General features: G+C 42.4%; 1 protein-coding gene across 3 annotated transcripts in view; it reads left to right on the top strand.

Annotated features, from left to right (window-relative positions):
- DTD1 (D-aminoacyl-tRNA deacylase 1) overlaps positions 1-11,489 on the top strand; it is a 205,911-nt gene extending 194,422 nt beyond the window's left edge. For 2 of the 3 annotated variants that reach the window (XM_047745860.1, XM_047745861.1), the window contains one exon: positions 10,897-10,926. Coding sequence is in view for 1 of the 3 variants with exons in the window: in XM_047745863.1 (XP_047601819.1) it covers positions 10,897-10,938 (42 nt within the window). In the remaining 2 variants the exon portion in view is untranslated. Of the gene's footprint in view, positions 1-10,896 lie in introns of all 3 variants that reach the window. The other variant, XM_047745863.1, reaches the window with a different exon arrangement.
- Positions 11,490-12,840: the final 1,351 nt, after the last annotated feature.

The raw sequence follows: 12,840 nt of genomic DNA, 5'->3' as shown, positions 1-12,840 counted from the left end.
AACCTATTATAAAAAGTTAAAATTTATCAAAACTTATACATAGAAATACTTAACAGACCATATGTGGCACTATGTACAGCGGAGAGACATGTAAACAAACGTGAAGATGCAGTATTAAATGGTAACTGCATAAAATTAACTACAGCACATGCCATATACTACCATAATAATTTCCTGAGCACCTCCTGTTGCTGTGGTGAGCTCAGGCATTGTGAGTATCTGCTTCAGATGTTCATCTGTGTGATGTTCATCATCTCCGCGTGAGCAGTTTGTCTCTACAGTAAATTATGGATCGTGGTAAAAAGTGATCTCACAGTTCTTGCATATTTTTCATCATGTTTAGTGCAATATCCTCACCCTTGAATAACACTGTGGGACCCATCCCAGGGGCCACTAGTGCTGCTGGAAGTGCTTCCAAGAACCAGAGAAAAGTCATGACGCCGCAAGAAAAACTGAAATTGCTTGATGTGTACCACTATGGTCTGAAGCTGCAGTGCCCACCATTTCAGGATAAATGAATCCAGCATAAGGAATGTTGTTTAAAAAAAAAAAAAAGAAGAAGAAGAAGAAAAGGAATTTCATGAAGCCATTGCTGCAGCTATGCCTGTAGGCCCGGAAACCTTGCACTTCTTGATTGCTATAAGAAAGGCGTACCTATAGACTCAAAGATGATTTGAGAAAAGAAAAGGTGAAATCATTATGTGATGACCTAAAGCAAAAGGAAGGTGAAGGATCTAAAACTGGAGGACTGAATGCCAGCAAAGGATGGTTTGATAATTTTAGAAAGAGGTTTGGCTTACAAATATCAAGCAGCTTTTTCTGACCAAGAGGCAGCAGATGAGTTCCCAGACACCATTGGGAAGATCACCGAGGAGAAAGGATATCTGTCTGGACAGGTTTTTAATGCAAAGTGCCCTATTCTGGAAGAAAATGCCCCAGAGGACATTTATTAGTAAGGAAGAGAAAAAAGTATCAGGATTTAAGCAGGAAGGGAGAGGCTAACTGCTGTTCTGTGCAAATGCAGTTAGGTTTATGATCAGGACTGCCCTTATTTATAAAGCTGCTAACCATCCCCCCCTCCCAGACTTGAAGGGAAAACATAAACATCAGCTGCTTTCTTTTTGGTTGCATAACAAGAAGGCTGGACAATGAGAAAACCCTTTTGCTGGATTGGTTCCATTGATGCTTTGTTCCTGAAGTTAGGGAGTACTTTGCCAGGAGGGACTGCCTTTTAAAGTTCTTTTGATAGTGGGCAGTGCCCTGGCTGCAGAACCCCATGAGTTCAACACTGAAGGTGTCAAAGTGGTCTGTGGTCTCCAAACACATGGTCTCTAATTCAGGCTCTAGATCAGGGGATCGTGAGGACCCTGAAGGCTCATCACACACGGGACCATACGGAAGGCATAGTCCGTGATCTGGAAGAGAACCCCGACAGAACATCAAGAAGTTCTGCAAGGATTACTCCATTGGAGATGCCACTGTTACTATAGGAAATGCTGTGAAAGCCATCAAGCCTGAAACAATAAATCGCTGCTGGAGAAAACTCTTTCCAGATGTTGTACATGACTTCACAGCATGTACAGCAGAGTCAGTCACGGAAATCATGAAAGAGATTGTGGATATGGTTTAAAAAAAAGAAAAGGTGAGTTGAGGGGTGAAGGGTTTCATGATACGGATCTTGGAGAAATTTGAGAGCTAATGGGCACCACAGAGAAATTAGCAGAAGACAACTTGAAGAAGATGAGTGCTTCCAAACCAGTGTCAGGCGATGGGGAGGAAGACCCAGAAGCAGCAATGGCAGAAAACAAACTGTTGTCTGGCAGAAGGGTTCCAGGCATTCCTGACTGCTTTCGCCTTCTTTTATGATATAGATGCTAAAACTGAAGCAAAGGTAGAGAGGAAGGATTGGTGCCACAGAGAAGCATTTTTGGAGAAAAGAGAAAGCAAAAATGTCAGAAATGATGAGATTTTGTGTTTCCATAAAGTTACACAGAGTATGCCTGCCTCTCCTGCCTCCCTTTCCACCTCCCGCTCCTCTCTTCTGCCGCGCCAGGACGGCAAGACCAGCCTCTCCTCTTCCCCCACTGCCTGCTCATCATGGGGACGGCGAGGATGGAGACCTTACTGATGATGCACTTCTACTTACTGAATAGTAAATAATCATCCTGCTGTACAGTTAGTAAACTCATGGGTTGTGTATGTGTGATTCTCATGTGAAAACCTAGCAGTCGTACAGCCAGGACTGCGTGAGACGTTTTGTATCATAGTCATCATTGCCCACATATTCATTGTGTGCAAGATGCATATGGAAGCGGAGAGCCTATCCTTAGACAGGTGGAAGGTGAGTGATATTAATGTGAAATTGATGACACGTTTTTCCTCTTACTGTTTTATAACCTTGCTTTCAAAGAATTACCATACAGTGCGCCTGTCTGTCTTAGAACTGGACAAAGTGCATACTGGCCTATCATCAGAGGTACGTGGTTCTTAAAACAACGTTAACAATGTTTACTGTATTATGAATACAACTGCGAAACCGTATGCCAGAAAAATTGTATAATAATTCATTCATTAGCCCATAGGCTAGGCTACTGTAAAGCAATCCTATTGCTGCCTCTTTGTTATCAACGCACTTAGCATTACACTTGTAAATAAATATGAATTTCTTTTTCACACCATCTTTTCATTTTTGGTGTCTGGGGTTAGTAATATGGATAACGCATACAGTGTTTTGTGTTCTGTAGGACGTTGACATAGGTACTGACAATTCATCTTGCAAACAGATGAAAGCTTCTGGTGCTAGTAGATACAGGACAGGACTGGGGATGTATTTTCTCCTCATGATTTTCTTTCCTTTTTTTTTTTAAAGAATTTATTTATTTATTTGAGAGACAAAGATCACAAGTAGGCAGAGTAGCAGGCAGAGAGAGAGGAGGAAGCAGGCTCCCTGCTGAGCAGAGAGCCCAGCTCGGGGCTCGATCCCAGGACTCTGGGATCATGACCTAAGCCGAAGGCAGAGGCCTTAACCCACTGAGCCACCCAGGCGCCCCTCCTCATGATTTTCTTAATAACGTTTTTTCTCTCGTTTACTTGACTGTGAGAACACAGTGCATATTACGTATGACGTACAGAAAATGTGTTGTTTAAGTCAGCCTTACTGACTACGATTAGTAGTTACATCTTTGGGGGGGTCAAAAGTTCTATGGATTTTCAGCTGTGTAGGGTTTGGTGTCCCTAACCTCCACGTTATTCAAGAGTCAAAAACTAGCCATAGAAAGGACACCAAGGTGGGGGAAGCAAACTCAAGGGAACTGCAGCCCTGTTATCATTATGGCCCTGGGGAGGAGGTGGGAGAGAAGGTGGATGAGCAGGAATGACGTATTGGGGAGACCCTGTCTGGCAGGAGGGAAGGTGAAAGAAAGCTTCAGGTTAGGAGAGGGACGGATGGAGAAGCCCAGGGCCACACCTGGTCTTCTGGCTCTAGGCTAGAGTCCTTGGGCTAATGGTTGGGTTGTCAGGGAAGCTGGACGCCTGGGGGCCTGTGCTTTGGTCCCCGGTGAGAGTCCTGGTTGGAGACTGTTGTGAGGGATGGCTGTAGGTCTCTGCGAGACTATTGCAGCTGAGTGGAAGTGGCAGCAAGCCGTGGTAAGGCAACAAGATACAGCAGGAGTCAGTAGAGGGTCTCACCTGCCCCATGAGGCATGTTGAAGAGAGGGTGTGGGGGTCTGCTGAGCTGACCATGGGTCCTGGTGGAAGGAGTGAGCCTGCCCCAGAAGCTGAGAGAGCCAGGAGGGTTGGGACCTCAGCTCTCCGCAGCACTGCTGCTCTGCAACCCTGTGGGTTTCAACCACCATCTCCATGTGGCTCCCTGGGTGGGATGTGAGGGGTCTGTAGTGCTAGCGAGGGCAGGAATGGAAATGAGGTCAAGTCAGGCAGGGGTGGGGGCTGTTGCCCCTGACTATCAAGTGGTGGCTCAGTGGTGTCCCTGGGACTCAGCACCGGGTGCAGAACCACGCCAAGCACCCAGGCACAGGGACCATTTGAGGACTCAGCTGTTCTAACACCCAGGTGAGCAGAATTACTGTGGATTCTGGATTATGCTGCTGCTACTCAGCGGGATGGAGGCTCGTGAGGACGTTTGGACGGGCCCGTGAAAATGCAGAAGCCACATTTTCTTCGCATGTTTATGGAGCACTGTCTGGCTTTTTGACTGAGTGCAGGAGGTAAACCATTTACCTATTGGCAGTTTAAGGTGGGTGTCCACTTGGACTTCTAACCAGAGGTTAGAAGTGGAAGCCTGGTGGCTGGTGCTGACATCCAGACAAGGACAGACGTGAGGGGTCCTTGGAGACCCCACTGCTGCAGCCAGCCAAGGGCCAGGGAGGAGCTACCCCCACCTCTGGGATGATAGACATGTGCTCAGGTTTGAAGACCATAAAGGAGGCCAGCAGTAAATGACAGCTGCTCCTCCAATTACATATTTGGGTTTTTTGTTGCCCATGGGCTTTTGTTGTCCCATCTGCTGAAATTTGTCATCCCAGTAGACCCATGAAAACATCACCAAATATTCAGATATCTCTAAGAGCTGAATTAGTGACAGAAGGTGACCTTGGCACTGACTGTGCTGCACAGAAAAACAGCAGCCCCATCCCTGCCTCAGTGAGGGGAGCTGCAGTTTTCATTTGCTTTTCTTTACAAACAGAAGGAGCCCTGGGGAGCCTCATAGGACCTAAGGGAGTAGCTTTGAGTTTCCAAGGCATGAGAGAGAAAGAAAAGGCAAAAGAAAATGGAGTGAGAGACTGCATGAGCTCGGGCACAGTTTTCTTTGAAAGTGAGTCAGAAGCCTTTAGAGGACACTCCCAGGGTGCTGACATTTCTCTGTCACATTGCAGATGTTTCTTATTTTATCAGATGGACAGGGAAGTGCTAAAATGCACTTCTGTTTTTGTCCTCTGTCTCATTTCTTCAGGCTCATTCACCTTGTGTGGAGGGTTCAAGGTTTCCTCTGAGGCAGCAACTCCCTCTTCCCCACTTTCTGGCCACAGCCAAGGCACATGGCAGCCTTTCACGAGGACCACATGCTCTCTGCCTTTGAGTGCAAGGTCAAGTATTGCCTCATTTGAGTATTTACTTTGCTGCCATCATTAGGGTGTGAGAGGAGCCCACTCTTGAGCAGCACCCCACATATCTGTCCTCAAATGTCAACACACTTGAAACAAAGCAAGGAAAGTGTATTGGAAGCTGCCATCTGTTTGCTTTTTCAAATTGACCTTTGTCTGAATAAAAGATGTATCTGGCTGAGCCCATTTCTTCCTAATGAGCTAGAGAAGTTTGTGTGTATTCAAGAATAGTTGTGTTTTCACTGTTTTCTCCCCCACTTATAGAAAGTAGAATCTCTTTCATTTCCACGGCTTTCATTTTGCTTCCCTATGTCAACATTCATTCCCAGTTCAGGTGCTGGTGCTTCATGTATAGAACTGTACCTCTGAGGTGCTGTTTTCATTTTTTTAAACTTAAAAGATTTTTTAGTGATCGCCCTAGATGTTGTAATGAGATGTTGTAGATGAGAGGGAGAGAGAATCCTCAAGCTGACTCCATGCTGAGCACAGAACCCAACATGGGACTTGAACTCATGACCCTGAGAACAAGACCTGAGCTGAGATCAAGAGTTGGACGCTTAACCAACTGAGCCATATAGGCACCCTGCAAATCCAAGTTTCTGACCCATATCATGTTTCTTCTGCCTGAAAAACCTCTTTTAACATTTCTTACAATGTGAATCTAAGAAAGTCTATTTGCTTCACTTTTGGAGGGTAATTTCAGTGGTACAGAATTTTAGATTGGTGTTTTTTTTCTTTCAATGGATTAAATATTGCACTCTCTTCTTGCTTGCATTATTCCTTCTGAGAAGCCCTTTGCACTTTTCATCCTTGTTCCTCCATGGGTAAGGTGGGTTCACAGCTGTCCCTTACTCCTTCCTCCTGTCCTCCCATCCCCTTCAGCTTCTTTGAAGATTTTCCCTTTCTTTGTTTACAGTTTGGATCATTCTTAGCCATTATTATCTCAAATACTTCTCTGTTCTCTTTCTTTCTCTTGGTATTCCAATTATGTGTATGTTATGCCTTTTGCAATTGCCCCACATCCCTTTTCTCCCCATTCTGTTGTCTCTTTGCATTTCGGTTTGGAAGTTTGTTTATTAACCACTTTTTAAGCCCACTGAATATTTGGCTGTGTCCAGTCCACTGATGAGCCCATCAGAGGCATTCTTTCTGTCTATTATGGTGTTTTTTATTTCTAGCATTTTCTTTTGATTCTTTTTGGAGTTTCTGTATCTCTGCTGCATTACCCATCTGTTCTTACATATTGTCTGCTTTACACGTTAGCATCCTTCACGTATTAATCACAGCTATTTTCCCTTGTCTGATAATTCCAACATCTGTATCACATCTTGAGTTTCACTCTGATGACTGCTTTGGGTCTTCTGAGCCTCTTGAACCTGTAAATGTTTGTCTTTCAATACATTTGGGAAATTTTAAGCAGTATTTCTTCAGAAATTATCTTCTGCTCCATTCTCTGTCTTCTAACCTGGAGGAGGTTACTGTTCCCAAACCTTAATGTTGTTCTGAGGTTTGTTATTATACAAGAGACTGAACTGCTTCCTCACTGATACATAGTCGGCACATTATGTTACTTTGCCAGCAGTAGGGTTGGATTTTCTACGGGTCTAGGCTTCCACCTCAGTTTCATTTGTTAGAGAATTGGCAAAAACCTGGCCGTAATTATTAATTCTGTCTATTGCAGAAGTATTGAGCTAACCTAGCTCAATACTTGTATAATACATATATAATACATGTATAAAACTGTGCCATATAGGCACCCTGCTTTCAGATAACCTAGAAGTATGCTATTTAATACAGTAGGTGCTACCTGTGTGTGGATATTTGAGTATAAATTAATTAAAATTAAACAAAGTTTAAAATTCATTTCCATAGTCCCATAGCTACATTTGGCTAGTGGTTGCCATATTGGATGGTGCTGACATAGAACAAGCCCATCTCTGCAGGAAGTTCAGTTGGACAAGTGAATGTTCTGAACCACTGTCAGTTCTGTAAGACTGGCTTGATTAAATACGTACAAATATACATGAGCAATAGATAGGTGGAAGTTAGGCCAAAAATAAAAACTAATTGCTGTCAGTTTCTTCTTTTCGTGTGCCATACCAAGCTTTCCTGTCTCATTGCCTTCCTCCCTCCCTCCCTCCCTTCTTCCCCTCCTTCCTTCCTTCCATTCTTCCTCCCTCACTCCCTTCCTTTTTTTTTTCTTCTTCCCTCCCTCCCATCCTTTCTCTCTTTTCTCCTCTTGTCTTCTCTTTTTACATAGGCTCCACACCCAGCATGGAGCCCAATATAGGGGTCAAACTCACAACCCTGAGATTGAGACCTGAGCAGAAATCAAGATTCGGAAGCTTAACCGACTGGGCCACCCAGGTGTCTAAGATTTTCTGTCTTAATCAGGAAATTGAGTCACTGTCCTCATGTTCTCATCACCAATTCAGGCTCATTTGCCCTCACGTAAAGGCAGAGATTCTTCACTTGACAATTCAGTGGAGGGCTCACTGGAATTTCTGTAAATGCTAAGTCAGATTGAATCCTTCTCTGATAACGTGGACTTCTCAGAGACTCTTGTTTTCTCATAGGACAGCCTTTCTTTTCTAGGTAAGTGGAATCAGATTAGATACCTAGCTGTAGCCTGAAATAAATACATAAAAGCTGGGTTCTTTTGACAGTGGTTTGGAGAGCAGGTCTGTGGTCTGTGTATCTTAACTCAAGCACTTACATTTTGTGGTTGCTTGAATGGCCTGAAGCCAGGAGCAGATCAGCTGGAAATCAGCATCTTTGAGAGACTCAAACAGGCTGTTGAAGAATTCCTTTCTTCTGGTGCTGGACTATTCCCTACTGCCTCTGATGTTTGCAGGCAATAAAAGAGAACCACTCCAGAAAGTTCTATAAGGCTCTGAAATTGTGGTGCTACATTATCTCAGGCATGTACTGCTCTCTGTTAGGTGCCTCCAGCCTGTAGGTCATGTCTGCCCTCAGACAGCTCACCTGACTCACAGGGACATCAGAAACTATACTATGTGAGCAGATGCCATCCTCTCAAGGCTCTCACAGGGAGGCACATTACCCTTCCTCCAGGATTTCTAAATTTCCACTCTTTTGTGCAGAATCATGTGTTTGTTCCCTTGCACATGATTTCTGCTTAGTGCTTGTGATGTGGCAGGTGGACCTCACAGATAGCTCCCTCCCCGCCTCGCCTTTCATGCTTCAGGCCATGCAACGGCTATGTTCTCCAGCCATACCCACCTGACAGCCAGCGTCCTGGCCCCTAGGTTCTTCCATGGTTATGTCTAAGAAAATGAGAAGGAACATTTGTTAAAGGCGAGATTGACAATAAAAAGCAGTGTCTGTTTGACCAACCCATGTGGTGAGGCAGTGGCTTTTGGGTGGAACAGTGTCTGTTGTTGGCCAGAAGGCTCTTGCATGCAGCTTCGGAGCTCATCACTTGTGTTGTCACTATTGATACTGGGATGAGGTGTGCCTCTTGGGTATCCCAGTATTAGAACAGTTCATTCTGAAGGAGTTCTTAGTTTAAACCCTTCAGATTAGGTGCTTTATGAAGTCCCTAGGCCTGAGTGGTTTACTGTAGAATTTGAGAACCCCTGGGATGAAACCTCTCAGGATCCCTTCTAGTTCTGTGATTCTCTGGTAGGGAATTGGAATTTCTGAATTGTCTTTCTCATAAAATTTCTTTTGAAAGCCATTTTGTATTGCAGAATTAATGCTCGTTCATCACAGAAAATTTTTTAAAATGCCAGAATGCTCAAAGAAATTAAAAGTCACCTGCCATTTCATTGAAGATAATCATTATTAACATAATGCTTTTATAACATTTTCTCTAATCAGATAATTCTATATCTCTTTCTCTAATTTTACATAAAGACAGACTATATATAATGTCATATAATGTCACTGCTTTTATCATCTAATAGAATATTGTGAACATTTTCCAGGTCATTTATTCTTCTTCAGCAAACTTTATCATTTCCATCTGCACATCAAACATTGGAAGTGTAAATTTATTATCTCAAAGCTTTGAAGCATGTAGAATATTTATTTGAAGTAAATGTAGAAGAATAATATACTAAAGCAGGATTCCTAAGCTCATTTTAAAAGTTTAGAAACAAAGGTTTTAATCTGTACCAAGAAAATGAAGTTCCCCAAAGGTCAGTGTGAGATCCAATTTCAGGATTTTAATTATTAGTGTTGCAGATGAGGAAAGAGGCATTAATATACCTCAGGTGCCTAGATTTGGGTTAACATCTTGATTAAAATACAGCAGCATACGGATTTCTTTCCCTGACTTAAAAATGGATGTAATATGGTCCCCATGGTTCCCAGAAATTGTTGTGTAATCCCTATCCCTTTGTGGCCTTTGAGATGTCTCTTAGGAAGTAGTGTGGGTTTTAGAGCATGAGGGTAGGCCTCGGGGAAAATTTCAGTCTTTTGCGTGGGTCCATATACGACTGAAGAACGTAGCTGCAGTTAAGTTAGCCTTTCTAGTGTGAGTCCATGGGCCTCCCTAACAACCTGGGCGCAGGAATGGAAGAATCTTAATTCTGTGGAGGTATCTGCCCATAAAACGGCCCTTTTTAAAGAATGCAACCTGTGCTGGGTGTGTCCAGAAGCATATTCACAGATGTGTGGTATCACTATGTAACCTACTATTACCAGAAACTTTTGCTTGTACTGAAGTTCACCCAATTAGAATTTAGACTGAGGGAATAGAAACTGTTGTTTCTTGGATGTCAATCGCCTGCCTCACAAATCTTGGCAAGACTCGCTGGTGTTTCTTGTAGCCTCAGAATTATTGAGGGAAACTTGAGACACTGGGATATTTTATACTGAAGAACCTACCATCCTTTGAGCAATATTAAAAATAACTCAAAAGCAAGTGTTTAGTTTATTCCCTGTTCCTATGCTTTATTTAGGTTCCCCTCTGCCTCCCTCATGACTGAAAGGATTTGGAAATGAGACTTTTGTGTCTTTTTTCAAGGACTTTGTCTATTTCATCTGTGTTATCTGATTTGTGGGAATAAAGTTGTTTGTGACATATCCTTTTTTATCGTTTTAATGTCTATAATAAAATGTACTGATGTTGCCTCTTTGATTCCTGATATTCATAACTTATGTCTTCTTTTTTCCTGGTAGGTCTGGCAAGAGGTTTATCAAGTTTATTGATCTTTCCAATTATTTACTTTTTCTTTCCATTTATTTTTTGTTTTTGTTTGAAATTTCATTAGTTTCTGTTCTAGTCTTCATTTTTCTTCTTCTGCTTGCTTTGGGTTTTATTCTTCTTTTATTCTTTAGTTTCTTAATGTGGAAGCTCAGATTATTGATGTGATAGCTTTTTTCTTTTCTAATACAAACTCTGGTGTTATGAATTTCCCTCTACATACTGCCTTAGGTGCATATCACGGATGATGATATGTTGTTGCCTTTTCATTTACATTCAGTTTAAAATATTTTCTCATTTCTCTTTGATCCAAAGGCCATTAAGAAGTGAGTTAATTCCCAGATATCTAGAATCTCTTTGAGCTCTAAGGACGAGGTTCTAATAAATTGGAGACTTTGGTGAGAAGTTGTTTGGATTTATACATGACAACATGGCAGATTGTTCATCATAAAGTGAAACACTGTCATGCTGTTGTCATTGTACGAACTGAAAGGGTGTCTTCAGCTGTTTGTTTAAGCTTGGTTATATATATATTTTTAAATAGGATTTGAAGGTGTATTTTGGGACTTTCTCCTGTAATGTGTTTTATCTTTGTTCTTTTAGTGCATTATCATTGGGTGGAACTGGATCCTGGAAAATTCATGAAAGATGCTGTGTACCTTCTCTGCTTTAAGAATTTGGAACTGAATCATGAAAAGGAAGACAGAAATAAGAAATTGGGACCCTGAGTAGCCCTGCAGAAACAAAGCAGAACAAAACAAAACACCACCACCAAAGGAACGATACCATTTTCTGTTGTTGCTATGGTCTTAGTGAAAGTGGGAGCTGGCAGTATGGGGGCGTGCACCCCATGCACATGGCAGCAGGACATATCCCCATGCTCCCCCCATGCAAAGACTTTGCTGGTTCCTGTGATTTCTTGGCTTGCTTTTGAAACAGGCTGGCCCCACATCATTTGTCATAGAGTCCTCCTTTTACATGTGTCCGTGATGGGTCTCCACTGCATTCACACTGTCCATGTTCTTCCCAGCACTGGCTAAGCCAGGGCACCGGTTAAGGTGTAAAGAGAGCAAACATTGGTGATAATGTATTGTGTAAGACCTTTGCATCTTGTAAATTTTCTCATTTTTCTAAAAAGAAATAATAAAATCCTAAACCCCAACAAACCACTTTATTATTAAACAAATCCTGCTGTGTTTGTGCTTAATGATTTTGTCTGCAGAAATATAATACATCTGATCCCACTCTGTGTATAATCTATACTTCTTTTCAAATAACCCCCCTCCAAGAGGCCTTCCCTCATTACCTATGCAAATCTCTGATTCCATGGTGAGAGCCTATCCACTGGTAATTTGTAGTTGATGGCATTTTACTCAGACATGAGATGGCAGGAGAGGGGAGTGTACATGGGAAGGTAATCCAGTTTTGGAATGGCCCAATGACTGAGAGCCAGTGTGGCTGCCATCTCTGCCATTCACCTTTGGGAGGTCAAGAAAGGTCTCGGCATGTTGGACCATACAGATGTCTCCTTTCCGGGAGCTGAATGGTTGTCCATATATCCAACTGGTATCCTCACAGTTACGTGAAGAAGGAACCACATTCAGCCAAAGAGTTTCTCAGTTCATTTTAATCCATTAGTGGCACAACTATAGTGGTCATTTTTAGACATTATCTGATGTTAGTAGTTACATATGTGTTACTATATGTAGCATATATTTATATAACATCTCTAATATTGCTTATACAAACAGAATTATCCTCTCTTGAAATACTTCTTGCCTAACTGTAAAGAAGACATCTTTATTTGGCATTTTTGTAATGCCGAAACTCGCTGTGTCCTTTATAATAATTTCTGAGTCTGTCTCATCTGACCCAGTTGTCTACTTCAAATAAAAACATAGAAAATGTTAGAAAAAGAAAAAGCCCTCAAATTATAGCTCCAGTGTACATTCAAGTACTTGGAATATGGAGTTGGGAAGGCATTTGCCAGACTGCCTTTCTCTGAACCAATACAGGTGATTTGGAATAATCCATGATAGCATGAACCTCTGGATTTGAAATCATTACATTCCAGATGCAAATCCCCAGTCAGCTTCCCCACCTGTATGGGCAATGAGGTCCAAGAGGCTCTCCTGTTTGGATTATCTGTATAGGCCTTTATAGGCTGAATTAAAATTCACTGTAAAGTTACTCCAAACTACAGTTTTGTAAACTTGGCTGTAAGGTCGAGGACTTCCTGAACACATTTGTCAGACATTTCTTTGCCACAACATTTTATTGCCACCAATTAATGCTTACTGAACAGCTGCAGCCTGCCCTTGTGCTAATTGGTCACGAGGATGGCACAGAGAGAAGAGCTAATGTGCTTGATGTCTGCACAGTGGTGAAATGATAAAGACCCTCATAACCCACAATCCGGTGCCTGGATCCCATCTTAAAGGGACATAGAAAAATTGGGGCATGAGTGGAGTCATGTGGGCAGTTGGCTGAAGGATCTGAAAACCATGAAGGACTGAAGGGGAGGAAAAAAACTGAATAATTTGAAAG

Source organism: Lutra lutra, chromosome 9 (genome assembly GCF_902655055.1).
Source record: "Lutra lutra chromosome 9, mLutLut1.2, whole genome shotgun sequence".
Classification (NCBI taxonomy): domain Eukaryota; kingdom Metazoa; phylum Chordata; class Mammalia; order Carnivora; family Mustelidae; genus Lutra; species Lutra lutra.
The sequence above is the reverse complement of the archived record's forward strand: the minus strand, read 5'-3'. Positions and strand labels throughout refer to the sequence as shown.